Below are 17,679 nucleotides of genomic sequence, written 5' to 3'. Positions count from 1 at the left end.
TGAGTCTTAAAGTGAGTTTTTATATTTATTTTGCAAAATAAATAAAGTCATCAATTACATATTGTCAGTTTTCATGTTACGAGCAATATCAAATATCAATATTTGTTTTTATTTGCCATATTGTTGACAAACTATTTTTAAAACACGACTACATACTCGGCTAATTTAAAATCTACTTTCCATTACTGTAAAATATACCTAAACAAGTTCCTAGTATAATATTCCTTTCTGTATATTATATAATCATAGGCAAGCGTTAACCGTTTATTCTAGCTGTACCTAAATTATGCAACTTATATCTTTTTCTAATTCAATTCACTTCAAGTACGGACGCGCGGGTACAGTTAATTAAACAATTTTACAAAATATTTACATTTAAGTCAAGTAAAAAGTGAAACAATGACTTGTTTTCAATGAAAATAGGAAAATTATAATATTAAAGAATTAAAAATTAATATAGTTGGAATAAAACAGTAACACTGAAATTTTTAGTGCGAGTATAGGATATGGATTAAAATCAAAATTTGCGCGTTTATGTCCATGGCGACATCAGAGCACGTGATTTGTTCTTTTTAACAGTTATAGTTCCATTTTTATTCGCATCTTTGTGTATAGCATGCATATTGCGCATGCGTCTGCGATGGTTTGAGGCGTTGCGTGTTAGTGCATACTTTCGCGTTGTGAGTCGGCAAAAAGGAAAAGCTCAAAACGGGTTTTAAGACATTTCGATATTTAAGGATTTTTCGAATCGCGGTTCAACATCGAGCGATGTCAAGTGTAGAAAAAAAGCCATTTCGTCGGCTGCCCATAGATGTTCAGCCTTACCACTATAATATCGTTTTGTCACCGAATCTGAAAACTTTTGTTTTCGACGGCAAGGAGGATGTGCACATTGACGTAAGCTCAGTCAATCTAGATCACTCATTGGCATATTAATTATTCACGTGGCTCCTAGTAAATTTGTAATTTGAATGATAGAACAAAAAATGTTGACCATATGGCAAACATAACCACAAAATTTATACGCTATATATAAAACAAATTCTAATATAACCTTGAATGACAGTAAATTTGAAGGCATTTTTCTTATCTTGCTTTATCTGTCCTTAAAATTCTGAAAATGTGTATGATTACTAAAAGTAGAACATGATAAGATAGTCATATGAAAGATATTTGATTTGATGTTTTATGCCAAGATGTTAAATGTTACGTTCTTTTAATTTTATTGTCACTTTATTAATTATGATTTTTTAATATTTGCAGGTCAAATCGTCTACAGACACTATCGTTTTAAATTCATTGGACATTGATATAAAGAGCGTAATTTTTAATGATAATGATGGAAAAGTTATTCCAACAAAACAAATTGAAGTTTGCTCACCCGAAGAAACAGCCACTTTGGTATTTGAAGAAAAATTACCAATGGGTAGAAGTGGATACTTGAGCTTGGAATTTGTTGGGGAAATTAATGATAAAATGAAGGGTTTCTATAGAAGCAAATACATTGGGTACTACAATTTGTATAGAATTATAATAATGTGATTCTATCAAATATTTATTTTATTATAAGAGTTATACATTTTTTTTATCATTTATTATAAGAATTTAACATTTTGTAGACAAAATAAGTACTATGCTGTAACTTATTTATGTCCTACATCAGCTCGTAGACTTTTTCCCTGTTGGGATGAACCATCATTAAAAGCTAATTTTACTATACAACTTGTGCTTCCTCGTGATATGTCACTTGTTGGTTTATCAAATATGGTAAGCAATGATTGGCATTTTTAAAATAACAAGGATCTTTTATGTGTTTGCAGGACCAATGGAACTGTTGAACATGCAGCTGTAACTCAATTCGAGCCAACAGATGCTAGACGTTGCTTCCCATGCTGGGATGAACCAGCACACAAAGCCACGTTTGATATTACTCTAAATGTACCGTCAGGTCTTACAGCACTTTCCAATATGGTAAGCAGCGCCTAGCACATGTGGTTTTATTTATTTTTTCTTTTGTTTTCTTTTTTAAATAAACATTAATATTATTAAACATATACATAATTTTAGAAGAAATATTTATTTATTTGTTTTAGCCTATTAAAAGCAAGGTAACGAATGAATCGGTCGAGACTTTAGTATTTGAAAGGACACCAATCATGTCGACATATTTAGTAGCAGTGGTAGTTGGTGAATTCGATTACATAGAAGACAAATCGAGCGATGGTGTACTAGTACGCGTGTACACCCCGAAATCGAAGAAAGAACAAGGACAGTTCGCGTTGGAAGTAGCGACAAAAGTACTGCCATATTATAAAACCTACTTTGGAATTGCTTATCCACTCCCAAAAATTGATCTTATCGCGATTGCTGATTTCTCATCCGGAGCTATGGAAAATTGGGGTTTAGTTACATATCGAGAAACTTGTCTTCTAGTAGATCCACAAAACACGTCCGCCGTGCGGAAACAGTGGATCGCTTTAGTCGTAGCGCACGAACTGGCGCATCAATGGTTTGGAAATCTCGTAACCATGGAATGGTGGACGCATTTATGGTTAAACGAAGGATACGCTTCATTTGTGGAATTCTTATGCGTTGCCCATCTGTTTCCCGAATACGATATTTGGACTCAATTTGTGACAGACACGTACATCAGAGCATTAGAGCTTGACGCTTTAAAGAATAGTCATCCGATCGAGGTACCAGTCGGTCACCCTTCTGAAATCGATGAGATTTTTGATGACATTTCCTACAATAAAGGGGCATGTGTTATTCGAATGTTGCATTCCTACATTGGAGACGACGATTTTCGAAAAGGTATGAATCTCTACTTGAAAAAGCACAGCTACGCCAATGCAGAAACTGGAGATCTTTGGGACGCTCTGGAGGAAGCCAGCAATAAGGACGTACGCAGCGTGATGTCCACTTGGACCGAGCAGCAAGGATTCCCTGTTGTCAGAGTTCAACATCGTCAAGAAGGCAATGATCGAATTCTGTCTCTGTCTCAGGAAAGATTCCTAGCTGATGGTTCCGTGGATACCGGAAACAGTTTGTGGATCATACCAATTAGCATAAGTACGTCGAAGAATCCAGAGGAGTGTGTACTTAAGGCTTTGTTCGACGAGAAGACGAAAGAGTTTCGAGTCAAAAATGTTCCTGAAGATCACTGGGTAAAGATCAACCCTGGAACAATCGGTTTCTACAGGACTCACTATAGCCCAGAAGCATTGTCTCTCTTGTTACCGGCTGTCAAAGATCACGCGTTACCTCCCTTAGATAGACTGGGTCTATTGGACGATTTATTTGCTATGGTACAAGCTGGTCATGCTTCTACTGTAGAAGTACTTCAACTTATGCAAGCGTTTCAACATGAAGACAATTTCACTGTATGGTCTAGTATAGTCAATAGCCTAGGAAAAATCGGAGTTCTCGTGTCTCACTTGGATTTTGAGGATTCGTTCAAAGCGTTTGGACGTAACTTGATGCGCGACATCACCAACAAACTAGGCTGGGATCCTAAACCTAATGAATGTCATCTGGACACCCTTCTACGATCCCTTGTTCTAGGTCGTATGGCAGCATTGAACGACGAGGATACTATACAAGAAGCGAAAAAGAGATTTGAGTTGCACGTTTCTGGCATCACGCTACTCGCTGCCGATTTACGCAGCCCTGTTTACAGGGCTGTACTCTCTGTTGGCGATGCCGACACTTATGAAACCATGCTGAGGCTTTATCGAGAGGCAGATTTGCACGAAGAGAAAGACAGAATATTGAGAGCGCTAGGTGCGATCAAAGATGAAACCTTGTTGGCAAAGGTTCTAGATTTCGCTATGAGCGACGAAGTTAGAGCTCAGGACACAGTGTTTGCTATCATGTCGGTGGCAATGACTTACAAAGGCCGCGTGATGGCTTGGGACTTTTTCAAGGAAAATTGGAAGACCCTGCTCGATCGATACGGTGGCGGTTTCTTGATTTCGAGATTGGTGAAATTCACTACGGAGAATTTCGTTACCGAGGAACGAGCCAAAGATGTCGAGGAATTCTTCAAGAACCACCCGACACCGGGAACCGAAAGAACGGTCCAACAGAGCGCCGAATCCATCAGATTGAACGCGGCATGGCTTGCCAGGGATAAAGACTCTATCAAGGAATACTTGACCACTCATGTTTAGTAGTACCATGAGTTATTTATCTTGAGTTCTTGTCCTTACCTTGTTACAATTTCTCATACAATAGGAAATCTAAAGGGCTACAGTATGCCATCCTGCGAACGTATTAAAAATAAAACACGAGTTGCTTCGAGTCAATTTAGAGAAAAAGAGAAGATTACAAGGATTCTCTTGTAACACACGACATCGTAGAATTCGCCTTTACAGACATACATATACACATGCATAAACACAGACGGGTACACATATACAACAGTTGCTTCAAAGGAACCTCGACTGCGTGCATAGTTGCTCGTTGTTTCGTTGCAAATTTCGTTGCAATTCTTTCAAACGAATGTACAAGAGTTACGAGAAGATATTACAGTCCGTACTACCGAACTTTATCGAATGACGACGGCATTTTTTAAATTGCTGCATTATATTCTTTGGCATTTACTTTCCCAGTTTTATGATTCACGTACGATGTAAGTTCTTTCCCCGATAAGCATGATGTCTCAAAACCGCGCACTAGTGTTTACCACTTTTATAATATGAGTAAAATGAGTGAATCAAGATGAATAAAAAGAAAGAAAACAAGCGTGTAGCTGCAGAAACTCATTTATATCACGTACTATAACCGAGAAAATTGAAATAAATACTTCTACGCTTGTATCTTTACGACTACGTATTCAATTAGCTTTCTCCGTTCTTAATATTTAACAGTATTAAAAATTTCATTTGATCGACCATATTCACATTTTATTGATCATCAAATTTATAACAACCAGAATCCACCCCTCAAGCCTCCAACCTATGAAACTCTCCGCCTCCTCGGTATCTCGTGATTGAAGCACGCGTGGGCGAGCAGAAGTCATATCGGTCACTTAAGCGTCGTTACACGCTCGCAAGGTGACGGTTGCGGAGTACGAGTTCGCTCCTTATCCCCAGCATTGATCAGCTCTTTTAACCCGCGTAGGAGGGTTGTGCTGCCGTGAGTCAGCTTCCACTTTCGTTTATTAGCGCGTACACACGCGTGTATCCAGCCTGGTGGTTTGCGTCGACTAGTCGTTCGCCACCCTCTTTATCTCTCTCTTTCTATCTCCCTACGGTGCTTCCTCCCCATCTCACCGTATGAATACGAAGCAAACTCGAGTGGCCGAAGGGATGAGAGAGCTAGCCGGGCCGGGGGCACACGCGCTCGGACGGAATCAGTTCCCGTGGGTATTCCGTGGTCTCGAGGTTCCCAGGAGCGCGCACGCGACCCGGGACAGGGGACACACGATCAATACGGGAACTTAGCGAACTCCTACAACGATACATCGTGCGACCACTACCAGCCCTGTCCTCTCCTTGCCTCGACGAGGACGACCATCCGAAGGGCCACCTCCTCCTCGCACGTGTGCACGGATTATTACGTACACGTGTGTCCATTTAAGTCAGCCCACCCCGCGCGTGTTCCACGGGACGCTCGCGGATTTATCGTTGAAAGCGATGCAGCGACCTAACGAGAAGAAATTGCCGATGGGGATCGTTACGGGTTGAGCTCGATTGTCGGGAACAGTCCCTTTTTCGAGGTAATGTCCCCGGAACACCTTATTCGCCAACAACTTCGTTGGCTTTTCCATTGCGTCTCGTCGACCAAGGAAACCTTTATTGGACCATTCTATTTCTTGTAATAGGCACCTGTGCTGGCAGGAACGAACGCGCGGGATATATCACCTATTCGAATCGTTTTATCGATGATTAAGACTTTATACTCGAACGCCTTGGGCAATTTAGCGTGATGTATGCGTTGGGCCGAGGGTGAAAGGATTATGGTATCAGATGGATCTCCCGGATTGGAGATCGGGTAGAAGGGCTGGCGTAATCGCTAGAAGTTTTTAGGGTAAAACTTGGAGGAGAATGGCAAAAGTAAGGTATATATGAATTTATTGGCGATATTTTACGAAAAGGCTGCGTGCTTTGGAACATTATATTTATGAAGAAGGAAATATATTGTCAAGTTATATTTTTACCTTTAGTATCCTTCGAAAGGCTGAGATTTTCTGTTGGATAACAACTTACATAAATACACGACTCTTCTCTTATTTCTTCTCAGCGTTGCGCACAGTGGCGAGCATAAAAATAGAAACAGTCCTAATTTTGTTTGTAATTATTAGTCGAAATAAAGACAAACGTTGTTCTACATTATAGGAAAAAAGACATTTCACGATATAATTAGTTGAAATTACAAGTTGCATTTTCCTCTTTATACGCTTTTTACAGCTTAAACGATATTTTTTATCCTTTTTTTTTTTTTTTTGTTAATCAACTAATCTGTTAAGGGGAGGGATCATCGTCGATGAGAAAACAGTATACACAAAAGTAATCGTATGGACACAGTTTGTATTTTATTTCGCGCGCGAGCGAGCATAACCAACTCGCACATCAAATATACTTACACTTTACAGCCTTTCAGTCTTCGCGAATATACAATAATTACGGAGAAAATTTCTAAATTATAATATGAAAAGCAATAACAATGATAATCATGTAATAATAATATAATATAATAATAATAATAATATAGAATCGACCGTTGCGATTAATGTAATAATTCATAATACAAATAAATTCGCTTTATTATCTACAAGGGGGAGTTCAAAATAATACATGCTCTGATCAACGCGATGATAAACATTTCTCTTCCACGCGAAAACTACGAAAGAAAAGGAAAGGCGATCCATTCACGACTGGTTGCGGACGAGGGGGTGGTACTTACAATTAAAACGCAGGTGATCAATTCGATTTCGATCTTCGTCGATCCTTAAATATACATTCGTTCCTCTAAAACGAACATTTATAGAAAAATTTCCTAGATTTCGAACTAAACTATCGGAATTTCTTGTCGAAACGAATAGTTGCAATATTATAAAATCAATCGACGCGAAGAAACGATCTTTCTATATGTTACAATTCGGAACTACGAAACAAAGTAACAAGAGAATGACAAAAAAAAAAAAGATCAACGCGATCGTCGTTCGCGATATCGAGAAACGAGACACGTGTAACACAGTTCGGATTAGGAGAGGATTATAAGAATCGGAGAAGGGAGGTCGGAAGGCGGAGAGAGTTTGGTGGATCAAAAAAGAAGTGAATCGATTAAAAGATGAGAAAAGGGGTCTCGTGCGAGGAATGCGGTGAGTTCTATGTACAAGTATTTACATCTTTACTCGAAGAAAGAAGTTAAGATCGGCCGTAATCGGCCCGCTTCGTCGTCCTTCTTTCACGTCGTCTTCGTTCTTCTCTTCAGGCGCCGCGCCGCCTCGAGACGTCGAGCGCATCCCTATTCGATGTCCTCGCTCTTTTCTCGAAACGCTCGACAAAATCCCGTTCTTCTCCCGAATACCTGAACATCAGGATACCTTTCATCCCTGTTTCCCTTCTGGACCTTCGAAATCTTCAAGAAATCTCTATACAGTCGAAGACGAGCACAAAACATGGTTGTAGCAACGTTCTTCCGGTGAAACGCTACCACAATGAGCCGAGTTCTCGATTCAACTCCCCGAAGATGACTCGAACAATCCCGCGACGTCGAAACACGGAGGTCAAGCCGTCAGCCCACGAGGACAAGAAGCTCGCAGCGACCTGAACCTCACTGGAGCTCGTTCGCCGATACAGGTCACCGTTCCGCGACCATTCCGGTGATCGTGGATGTTGACGATGTTGTCGTCGTCGTTGGGACGGTCGTCGGGGCATTCAACAACGGTTGCAACGGTTGCCTCGGTGTCGTTTTCGCTACGGTGGATTCGTGATGAACGTTCGTTTCCTCCAGAGTCGTCTGAAGATCGCAGATGTACTCGATCACCCTCTGGATAACCTCGAGCTTGGATAACTTCCGTTTCCTCGGCATGTCAGGCACCAGGGATCTCAGCTTCGTTAGGTAAGCGGCCACTTCTTCTGCTTCCAGGTCACGACGAGTTCCGTTGATGCCCAGGCTGCTGTGCAGAACACCTCGACTTGGCGGTACTCTGCCGCCCACTGGGCTTACCACCATCGCCTTCATGTCGTACGCGTATATGCGTGTTTCTTACTTCTGGTCGATTTTCAGTCGACGCGAGAGTTCGCTCGCTAAACGGCACACAGTCAGCAGTTAAGCGGCGAAAAAGATGTGGGTCGTCGATTAATTCGATCGGGCAGCACACTTTCCGAAATATACGGCTGCTTATCTGCCGGACGCCAGTGCACGCACCCCGTGTATTTATCGATCGAACCAACCCACCAAAGTAAGCGCACGAGATAGCGGTAGAGACTCGCGCGATCTTGGTCTTTCGTTCTTCTTTCTAATTCCGTCCACTTTTGTATGCCGCTCCTTTTTCCTTTCGGTGAAGTTTGACGATTTACAACACCAACGTCACACACTATTTCTATGGCTGTCTGTGTTATCGCAAGATAGTTACACTCGCGTTGAACATCGCCTTGATCGAACTGTTTGTTAATTCGAGAAGAGAAATTTTCTGATGACTATTCCGAACGCAACGAGTGCGCAAGAAAAGAGCGTGCAGCGTACTCCTTGTAACGTACACGTTACGCTCGACGGATCGAAATCAACTGGCCTCCGCCCCTCACCTGCGCGCTTATATAGCTTTCCCCCACCCGGTACCGTTCTACCCGCGACGCCTCCACTATCCATACGGCGCAATCGCTGCCCGAATAAAATAGCGTTGGATTCGAATCGCTCACGAAACGAATTGTTATCTGACCTATTTATATATGCACTTTTGGTAAATATTTATGCATAGGTAATTTCTTTTTTTTTTCTTTCTCTTTCTTTTCGATCGACTGAAAAAAATGGCCGCTATTTGTGATCGGAGATAATGTAATCGACGATAATCTTGTTTGCACTGTACTCGATTGCGCGGGCTATTTGCCGGTACATGTGAACCGAGCGTCGATTTCTTTAGAAAAATTATTTTACTGCGAAGTATAAAGTGGTATTCGTGTCGCATCGGTCTTTGTTCTTAATGCTGGCTAGATTGGTTTATTAAAGAAGAATGTTGATATTTATTTATATTTGAAGATTCTTTTACCTAATTTTTCCTTTTTTCTTTTTGTTTCAGACTTTAGATCTTGTAATTGTCGCCATCTATCTTGGTACGTAGTTTAATAAAAAGGGATATACCTATTGGCAGGATATCGCGTAGGTAGTTCGTTTCATAAATTTAATTTATTCGTCAATGTACAGCTACAAATACGGTAGTTATTAAACAACCGATGGAAACAATTGCTACTATTCAAAGCAAACATTCAGCTTCCTTAATCAGTACGGAAATACCAAAATAGCAACGTATAAAATGTGTCACATGATATATCATTTTCTATTAATATATTCTTTCCACGGGTTAATTTCCTGCGGTATGATCGCATACGTATTATGTAGCCCAAAGTCATACAAACTACCTAAGAACTTCAACCGTACTTCCTTACCCATACCAGGTGTACACAACTTCTATATAACCCAAAATCCTGTACCACGACCGAACACCATATTGTACGTACAAACACGTTCCCAAACCATCGATCTCGTCATTCTTCCAAACGACGTTCTGTTACCCCCTATAAGGCATCCCTTATATTCCATTCACAAGCTGTAGCCAGCAGCTAACCGAAGAAGCAGTGAAAAAGGACGAGGCGAGACAAACAGGAGAAAAGAGGGAAGAAAATCCGACAGAAGCGGACGGGTACACGTATCGTGAGCCGAGGCGACGAATAATTCGCGGAAAGGCACGAGCAGGAACGCCGCCAGGAATTCCTGCTGGACGCCTGCTCGCTATCTCCGTCACCTCCTCCCCGGTCATGGAGCTTGTTCCAGCGAAAATCGTTCGGCTCGAAGCCAACCGTAGTCGGGGGTGTTTGACGACCATGGGACCAGAGGCGTCGGCGGGACAAGCCGGGCGTGGAAGAGAAGGGCGACGCCGCTAAAGCTAAAGCTGCCCACGACGAGAGGGACACTGGTGGCGGCGGCGCTTGAGGGGAGGGGGCAAAGGCAGAGCGGTGTGGCAGCGGGGTAGGAGGGGGTGCGCGCTAAGGGTTCTAGGCGCGGGTGGAGGGGTGGGAGAGCTGCGCGGCTGTACGCGGACGCGGGGAGGGGGGAAGGGGAGACACGACCATTGTTGAACGTCCGGCGGCGCCAGCCACTAGCCATCACGGCTACCACCACCATCACCGACTCGCGTCGTCTCACTACCACCATCATCGACGACAACCACCGTCCTCTCATGCATGCTCATGGTTCACGAGCTCTCGCGGCACCGTGCACCGCCAACCTGTACACCATGATTCCGGCTACGGTTTTCTATATATGTACGCGCGTGTATAGCATATCTATATATACGTGCACGCATATATGTATACGTGCGCGAGGTGCCCAGCGCCGAGACTCTTTCGCCTTCTCGACTTTGCGTGCTAGCGCGTATACATACGACTCCACGCTCTCGTGGTCTTCCTCCGATCGCCGGTTCGTCGATCTCGCTCTCGCTCCTCGTGACTCTCTGGTTACTTCGGCGTCTCGTTACCGGTCGCCGGGACAAGAACCCATCCGTTGTCCGGCGCTACGGACACACAGCGAGCGGAGTCCTTTATTATGCGCTACGTTTCGGATACGAGTCCCACGAGACGTCTCGGTGAAATTGCGTTGGAGGAGGAGGCGAGGGAGATCTCTGATTCGTAGGGTGAGTCGGTACTGATTGCACGAACGCGGCGGTGAGGATACGAGGAAGGTTCCTATATGATATACAGAGAATGGATATATGACACGAGGAACGTTGATGTTAGAACTTCGAATGTATCTATTTTTGTCTTTCTTCGGGTTCCCTTCTTTGGCACCTTTATGTACTGATATGTCACAGTATCGTATCTTTTTTTGAATATGACAGATATAAAACTTTTGTAAAAATGATTATTTCGCTGTAGCTGCTCTGATATTACTTCACCATGCATGGGATTTTAAATGAAACAGCCTCGAATATCATTTCATCCCCACAAAATTACGTACATACAGCGTGAACTTGTTGTTTATTTCCTGTATCTTTTAATATATTCAACTTCGGTAAGGAATTCAATAAGAAGTAATTCGTTAATCGTTATGGTAGCTAAAAAAAACTCAAGGAAAAATGCTGACAAGGTTCTAGTGTCAGAATATATACGAAGCTTATGAATATATATCAAGCTTAGGTACGTTTGCACTTGAGTGTAATTCGCTGTGGGCCAGCTTGCCTCATGGTTATGTTTATGAACGTAGCGAATGTCCGTGCAAAGTTCACGGCGGCGGTGAAGAACCGAAAGAACCCGGGGTTGAACATGATACAAAATGTAGAGCAAAGTTCACATCTGCTACTGTGTATTTTAGAACTCGTTTACATAGTAGAGGTGTTTGTAGAATTTCAACGAACTAGGTATACTTCTGACTTTTTCGTACACTCGAATCATTATCGGTTAAGAACGTCGAAAAAGATGAAAATTTCTAGAATTTCGGAAACGTTTTTAACATTTCTCAATAGAGATGAACGATATTTACGTTAAAATCAAGCAGATAAAACATTTTTACGTTTACATTCGATCGTCGAGCGAAAATGATGCACGAGTATGACACATCGCGATGAAATTTGTCAAGCACAGTTACACTCGAATACTCACGTACCTATTAAACATTCAAAATCTCCTATCTTTAAAACAAATTTATATACAAAATCTTATTCGTGTTTACATCTCATTTTCTCGCATAAATCGCTTTCTCATCGAAGCTAGCAGTTACGAAGCATCTCGCGTAACAAGCACGCGTAACATTCTCCTATAGAAAGAAAATTAAAACTCTGCAGATAGAAGATAACGTTATCTAGTATCGGAAAAGGATGAGATCTTCGTGAGAAAGCTGCTTCACGGTAAAGCTGTTTTTTCATCGATGTCTAACGAGGAAGAAGATTGAATATCTTCGCGAGCAAACTTTGTCGAATGTTGGACGAACAGGTAAAAAGAAAAAAATAGAAAAGTAGAATTTCTAAGAACGAGAAAGAAGAAAATATACTGCTGTAGCGGATAAAATAAGTTTATGCCGAGGAGAAACACGCGGCGAGAGTATAAAGCGGAGAACGCTGAGAGAGATGCGAGTGTGATAATCGGAAATGCAAAGCGTAACGGAGCGCGCCTCATTGCGCGTGAAATCTCGTCGTGATAAAGATTTTAGATACCACGGAATAGTTGGCCGAGTTGGAAGCCGCGATTTTCCATTCGGCTAAAAGCGAAGGCGTGAGTCGAGTCGATCGAGAGGAAGAATATGGGAGTTAACGGTAAACGTGGAAGAAATACGTAATTCGCGAGCTTTTGCTAATCGAGGAGCTGCAGACGACGACGCGCGCCGGATGTTCCGTTTAGCTGTCGGTGGAGCGCGAGACGAGCAAAAAAGAATAACGAGGAGAAATAGAAAATGATGTGGTAATAAGAATTGTGGATGTAATTAAAGCGCTAAGTAGCATGTAAGACGCCGTGACGTTCTGACATGTTAACGCGATGGAATGGCAAGATAAAGGCACTTCAAGTCCTAGGTAAATATTTTTAACATAAAATGATGGGTTTCGTTTCTCTCTTTCTGCGATTAGTAAGAACGTATGGGTGTTTTTGCAAGATTGAAGTTGATTTTCTTTGAAGTCGAAACGTATTAATGTACTTACTTCGTGTTCAGCATACCATTTTGATTATAATTATTTATGTATGTATATATAGTATACTTGTACGCACATCAGTTCTATTGTATTATAAGTAACAGCTAGTATGGAAATATCGTTACATATAAACCTTCTATTTTTATAAAGCGACGTTAAATAAAAAATTAATATTTTTACTATATCTTTAGGCGAAGTTAAAGTTAAATCAGACTGTTGAATATCATCCAACTTTTCGCTGTTCTTTCAGATAGGTACCGAAGACTTCGTATAGATTATGTGTATAATGACTTTTTATTTCGATGCCAAATCATAACACTTCAGCTGCTGTCAGTGCACAGCTATAATCAAAGTCATTATTACTCCATCAAACAAATCTTACAAAAAATTATTCCAATTTATAGCAGCTTTTTGTATCACGGGGAAAAAGCTATTAATAAATCATATTTTATCTAATCGACATAAATCAATCATCACCCTTTCTCGACCAGATACCATCAACGATTTTGCGTAAGTTAATCTGCATACGAGCGGTGAACTAAAACCATGGAATTTTCGATGCTTATCTTTGTCCTTTTGCAATAACGCGAAACAATAACGCATAACTTGACAATGCAGTAATCCACCTTCTAACATAGTTGGTGCGTACGTACGATTATCGAGCAATGACGATCGCGTATAATAATCAGTGTCGTTAGTTCGACGAACGTGAACGATATCTCGATGAAGAGATCGTTGGTGTTTGTCGATGCAGAGTCAACGCTAACCGGCACGAAGATTCCATGGAAAATTACAGGGAATAAAATCGAACGAAACGCCCGTGAGACTCGGGCACTTGCGCGGTTACATACCTGAGCAACCGGATCTCATTGACTTCTTGACCTTCGAGTTTAAGAAATGGAGTTCCCTTGACCTGGGAATAAATAAACTGACGAAACCGCTGCCCGGCAGTATCATTTTAGCCCAAGTGTATTTATACTTTTCCCCGGTATCGTGGCTCTATTACGCGTAAGCAAAGTATTAAGTGGTACCCGGTAATTGAAACTGGATACCGTGCACGCTGTTCCTTTATCTGTCATTACGGGATCGCGAGTCGGAGAACACCAGTTACCGGTAACGACCGCGAGCACCCGCTTTTAACCTCGTTTAATTTCGTTAATTAATTGTTACAATCGATCGCCTTCGGCGTCTCTATTTAAGCTTCCGTTTCTCGTTACACGTGTACCGAGCGAAAAACCGCGTTTACGTATATAGTCGCCGGGGTTATCTGGATATGTTACGAGCTTAATTAGCATGAGAAACGTAGCTTCGCATTAAGTTCCAAGGGAGATAAGTAAATTACTATATTCGAACGCTTTCTAACGAGTCGAATAGTCACGGATGAAAGAAACGTCGACTGGAAACGTTTCGTTCGGCCAGTGTATCATTACTTAACTGGAATTATTTTACTTACTTGCTGTTTATTTGACTTGAAGTATCTTTTTCAATTTCTATCCTCGTTTTTTGCTAGTCAAGATGGTTAACTCGAAGCTGCGTGTGATCAAGAATGCAGCTTGAAACCATTTTACTAATTTGCAGCTATTATCTTACTTCGCTTGAAATATCCTTTCAAGTTTCTCGAAGCTAATATTCTTCCAACTATTCTTTGTCTCGAACGAACAATAACTGTTATCTTCGTGTTTTTTTTCTTTCGCGATCTCTCTCAATGCCATCTACAGTATCCATTTTCCATTAGAAATCCACCTGAAGCCAGGTGGCTCGAATTCGATAAAATTATATATCAAATAACTGAATGAACTATTAACGCAAACTTGAAATGATTCGGGAGCTGGAACGAGATTATACTCTCGATTTATATGTTACGACATCGACCGCTTGCTCGATCGTTAATTACCCTCGGAAACGTTCAGTTTCCACTGAAATTCACGAGATAATTATTCCCGTGTTCCTATTTTCAGCTCGTGGGTCTCACTTATACGCGTCGTTTCGCTGGACACGTTTTTGGATCGTCGTTTGGTTTAGACGATCAGCCAATCTACACTCTCAACTGAGCAGTTTTCTACGAGAAAAAAAAGCTCAATGTCCGCCGTTAGAAACCGGAATAGTAACGCGTTACGTGGAAATTCTACGGAATACTAACGCGAGTCGAGGAAATCACTCGAATGCCGGACACGTAGCTCGTCTCACGAGCACCGGATCTTCATTGACTCTGGATAGCTCGAGTGTCATTCGAAATTAACCCCGGCGAACAGGGTAACATGCTTGTTACGTAACTGGTCGATTGAGAATATAGATGTACTAAAACGTACTATGTAACCAAAAGTGTAAAATTACTTATCCAGTTGTTTTCTTCTAGTCTTAAGCCTTTAAAAATTTCTAAAGAGTCGCATGGCTTTAGATTAACTTTTACATAAAGATTTTGTATTGTACATTTGCTGTTTCTCGAGGCGCGTGAGGCTTTAAACGCCAATTGTAGGAAGCTTAAAGTTGGATGTTACATCTTTTCAGAAAACGGTATACATGAGAATACGCTCCGATATTTGGTTCATAAAGTAAAGATCTTATGTTTAGTCGTGGGTACGATTTGCGTTTTGTAAAATTCTTTATTATATCAATAAATTGAAAGACATGACCAGAGTATATAATAAATCACCTACTAATTTTATTATTAATGTCAAATTAATGTTACAAATATCAATAATATTCTTTAGTTTCGATAGTATCTTGTATCGGGAATTCCAATTTGATTTTTTCTTTAAATTCTTCATTTCTATGAAATACATGGAGATTTCAAATTTTAGATAGCGTACTTCAATAATAATACACCGAAAATTATAGCGTGAGACTTGTATCAGAGAAATAAAAAAAAAAAAAAAAAATAAGAGGAAAGTTATATAGAAAAAAATCCATAACGCAAGGGAAGTATATATTTTACAAAAATCATGATAAAATTTCTCCGTTACGAATCCTTTCAAATCTATAGATCAAGTTACCGTGAACGATTGCGAATTGATCCTACTGATCTCTGTTAGATATCAGCTTGTCACAGTACGATACGATACGATTGTAACTATCTATTATAAATGTCAGCGCATCGCAACTTTTCGAAATATTTTGTATATTAGCCATTAGTCATTCTCGACCTTTGCCTTTTAATTACTAGCCCTTCTCCTTATGCGTCATTGCGTTTCTACGAAGACGTAAATAACAGGTCAACGAGCTAAGTATATTTTCTATCTTTTTGATTTATATCAACTACACGTACTTAACACCAATGCCGTTAGATCAACGTTTATAAAGCTTGAACTTTACCATAACGTTACTTAAACGATATTTTTATCACCGCTACACTGAAAGGAAATATCATGGTAACAGGAATAAAAGAAAAGGTATCAAGGTTTCTGGGTTAAAAAAAAGATGGTAAGATGACTCGAGTTGGAACAAGATCAGCAAAAGATAAGAGGCAGACACGTAACTATAAATTAGATTATGTAAATCACCGATGACGTGCCATTGACTGCGACCCGATACAATTTGCAATCGAGTCGCTTTCATACGTAACGAGGAACTGAACTGGAATTGGATCGAAAATAACTGCGACATTCCTCCGGGGCCGATATCAGTTCGATGTTTTTAACCGTGACCAGACGCAATAGAACGCGCAACGCACGGTTTTAAATAAACCGTAATCGTGCACGCATTACATAAATCTTTTTCGAGCCTGGACAAGTTAATCGGCCATTTTACGCCGCGAAGAGGTGCACCAACGAGTCGTATAAATTATCGAGTAATTGCTCGACGACTTTTCCGAGGGAACGAGAATGCGTGTCGTTCGATGGTACTATCGCGTTGGTAACAGAGACAGATAGATACTTGTTCGTATACATATAACGATCGTGGCGAATCTTATAAAACGCGATCTGGTTAGCAAGACCGATCAAGCTGTAGTTTTCAACTGCACACGGTACAGCCATGAATGCAAATAAGGATAAACTTCGTGTCGTTAAAGGTTGGAGAAAATGATCTTTCGAAGGAACGTTACGCAGGAGTAAAAAGTAAAAATAAAGAAGAAATAGGAAAGTCGAACGGACGACGAAGGTATGGTTTCGATATAAAAACACAAATCGTTGTGATATGCAAATATATCGGAGAAATGCGAAATGCAAGATGATCGAAAAAAAGGAAATGATCTTTCGACAGAACGTTATACGGGAGTAATAAAGTAACTGAAGAATAAAAAGAAAACTCGGACGAGCGATCGAGGTACCGTTTCCACGTAAAATCACGAATCGAATGGAGAAACATTGTAGTATGCAAATGTATCGAGGAAACGTAAAATACGAAAAGGTTGAAGAAGATCTTTCGAAAGAACTTTATATTTACAGAAATAAGAAAAAAAGAAAATCGAGGTTTCGGTCGTAAAATTACGAATCATATGGAGGATCATTGCGATATACAAATATGTTGGGGAAATGCAAAATGCAAAAAGGTCGGAGAAAATGATCCGTCGAAAGAACGTCATATGGAAGTAAAAATGGAAATAAAAAGAAAAATGAGAAATCGAACGAATGATCCAGGTACCGTTTCGACGTAAAATCACCAATCGAATGCAGAGAATCGTTGTGACATGCAAACACGATCCAACACGAATACTCGAAATGCAGTTTCGTTGTACGCTTTGGAACAGCGTCAATCAGAGCGTGAATTCATCGATCGCGCCTCGCCCCTTTTATTTGCTTCGCGATTCGTCCTCGATTAGCTGAAAAGGAAGAAATCCGTCATTTCACGGGGATTCCAGAATAAAAACAGCTTGGTCGTCTGTGCTGCTGTTGACA

General features: G+C 40.8%; 2 protein-coding genes across 3 annotated transcripts; one reads left to right on the top strand and one right to left on the bottom strand.

Moving 5' to 3' along the window:
• The first annotated feature begins 633 nt into the window (after positions 1 to 633).
• LOC117235017 (puromycin-sensitive aminopeptidase) lies at positions 634 to 4,826 on the top strand. 2 transcript variants are annotated; one of them, XM_033496649.1, is made up of 4 exons: positions 634 to 897; positions 1,264 to 1,508; positions 1,821 to 1,971; positions 2,094 to 4,826. In XM_033496649.1, exons 1-4 carry the CDS (start codon positions 769 to 771, stop codon positions 4,170 to 4,172), a joined length of 2,604 nt encoding a protein of 867 aa, XP_033352540.1. In that variant the 5' UTR covers positions 634 to 768; the 3' UTR covers positions 4,173 to 4,826. The 2 variants fall into 2 exon arrangements, with proteins under 2 accessions (XP_033352540.1, XP_033352541.1); XM_033496650.1 differs by lacking the exon at positions 1,821 to 1,971 and adding an exon at positions 1,620 to 1,767.
• A 1,687-nt stretch (positions 4,827 to 6,513) lies between these two features.
• LOC117235018 (DNA-binding protein inhibitor ID-2) lies at positions 6,514 to 8,746 on the bottom strand. Its single transcript, XM_033496651.1, has one exon. It carries the CDS (start codon positions 8,191 to 8,193, stop codon positions 7,810 to 7,812), a length of 384 nt encoding a protein of 127 aa, XP_033352542.1. The 5' UTR covers positions 8,194 to 8,746; the 3' UTR covers positions 6,514 to 7,809.
• Between the last annotated feature and the right edge of the window lie 8,933 nt (positions 8,747 to 17,679).

This window comes from Bombus vosnesenskii, unplaced genomic scaffold, assembly GCF_011952255.1.
Source record: "Bombus vosnesenskii isolate JDL3184/JDL3185 unplaced genomic scaffold, Bvos_JDL3184-5_v1.1 scf7180000013314, whole genome shotgun sequence".
Taxonomy (NCBI): domain Eukaryota; kingdom Metazoa; phylum Arthropoda; class Insecta; order Hymenoptera; family Apidae; genus Bombus; species Bombus vosnesenskii.
This window is presented reverse-complemented; position numbering and strand designations above follow the sequence as displayed.

Bases quoted from the DNA above. Each gene is read 5' to 3' on its own strand.
- LOC117235018 (XM_033496651.1), bottom strand. From the start codon at position 8,193: ATGAAGGCGATGGTGGTAAGCCCAGTGGGCGGCAGAGTACCGCCAAGT.
- LOC117235017 (XM_033496649.1), top strand. From the start codon at position 769: ATGTCAAGTGTAGAAAAAAAGCCATTTCGTCGGCTGCCCATAGATGTT. The intron at 898-1,263 runs GTAAGCTCAGTC...TAATATTTGCAG, and splicing joins AGGAGGATGTGCACATTGAC to GTCAAATCGTCTACAGACAC. The intron at 1,509-1,820 runs GTACTACAATTT...ATGTGTTTGCAG, and splicing joins TATAGAAGCAAATACATTGG to GACCAATGGAACTGTTGAAC.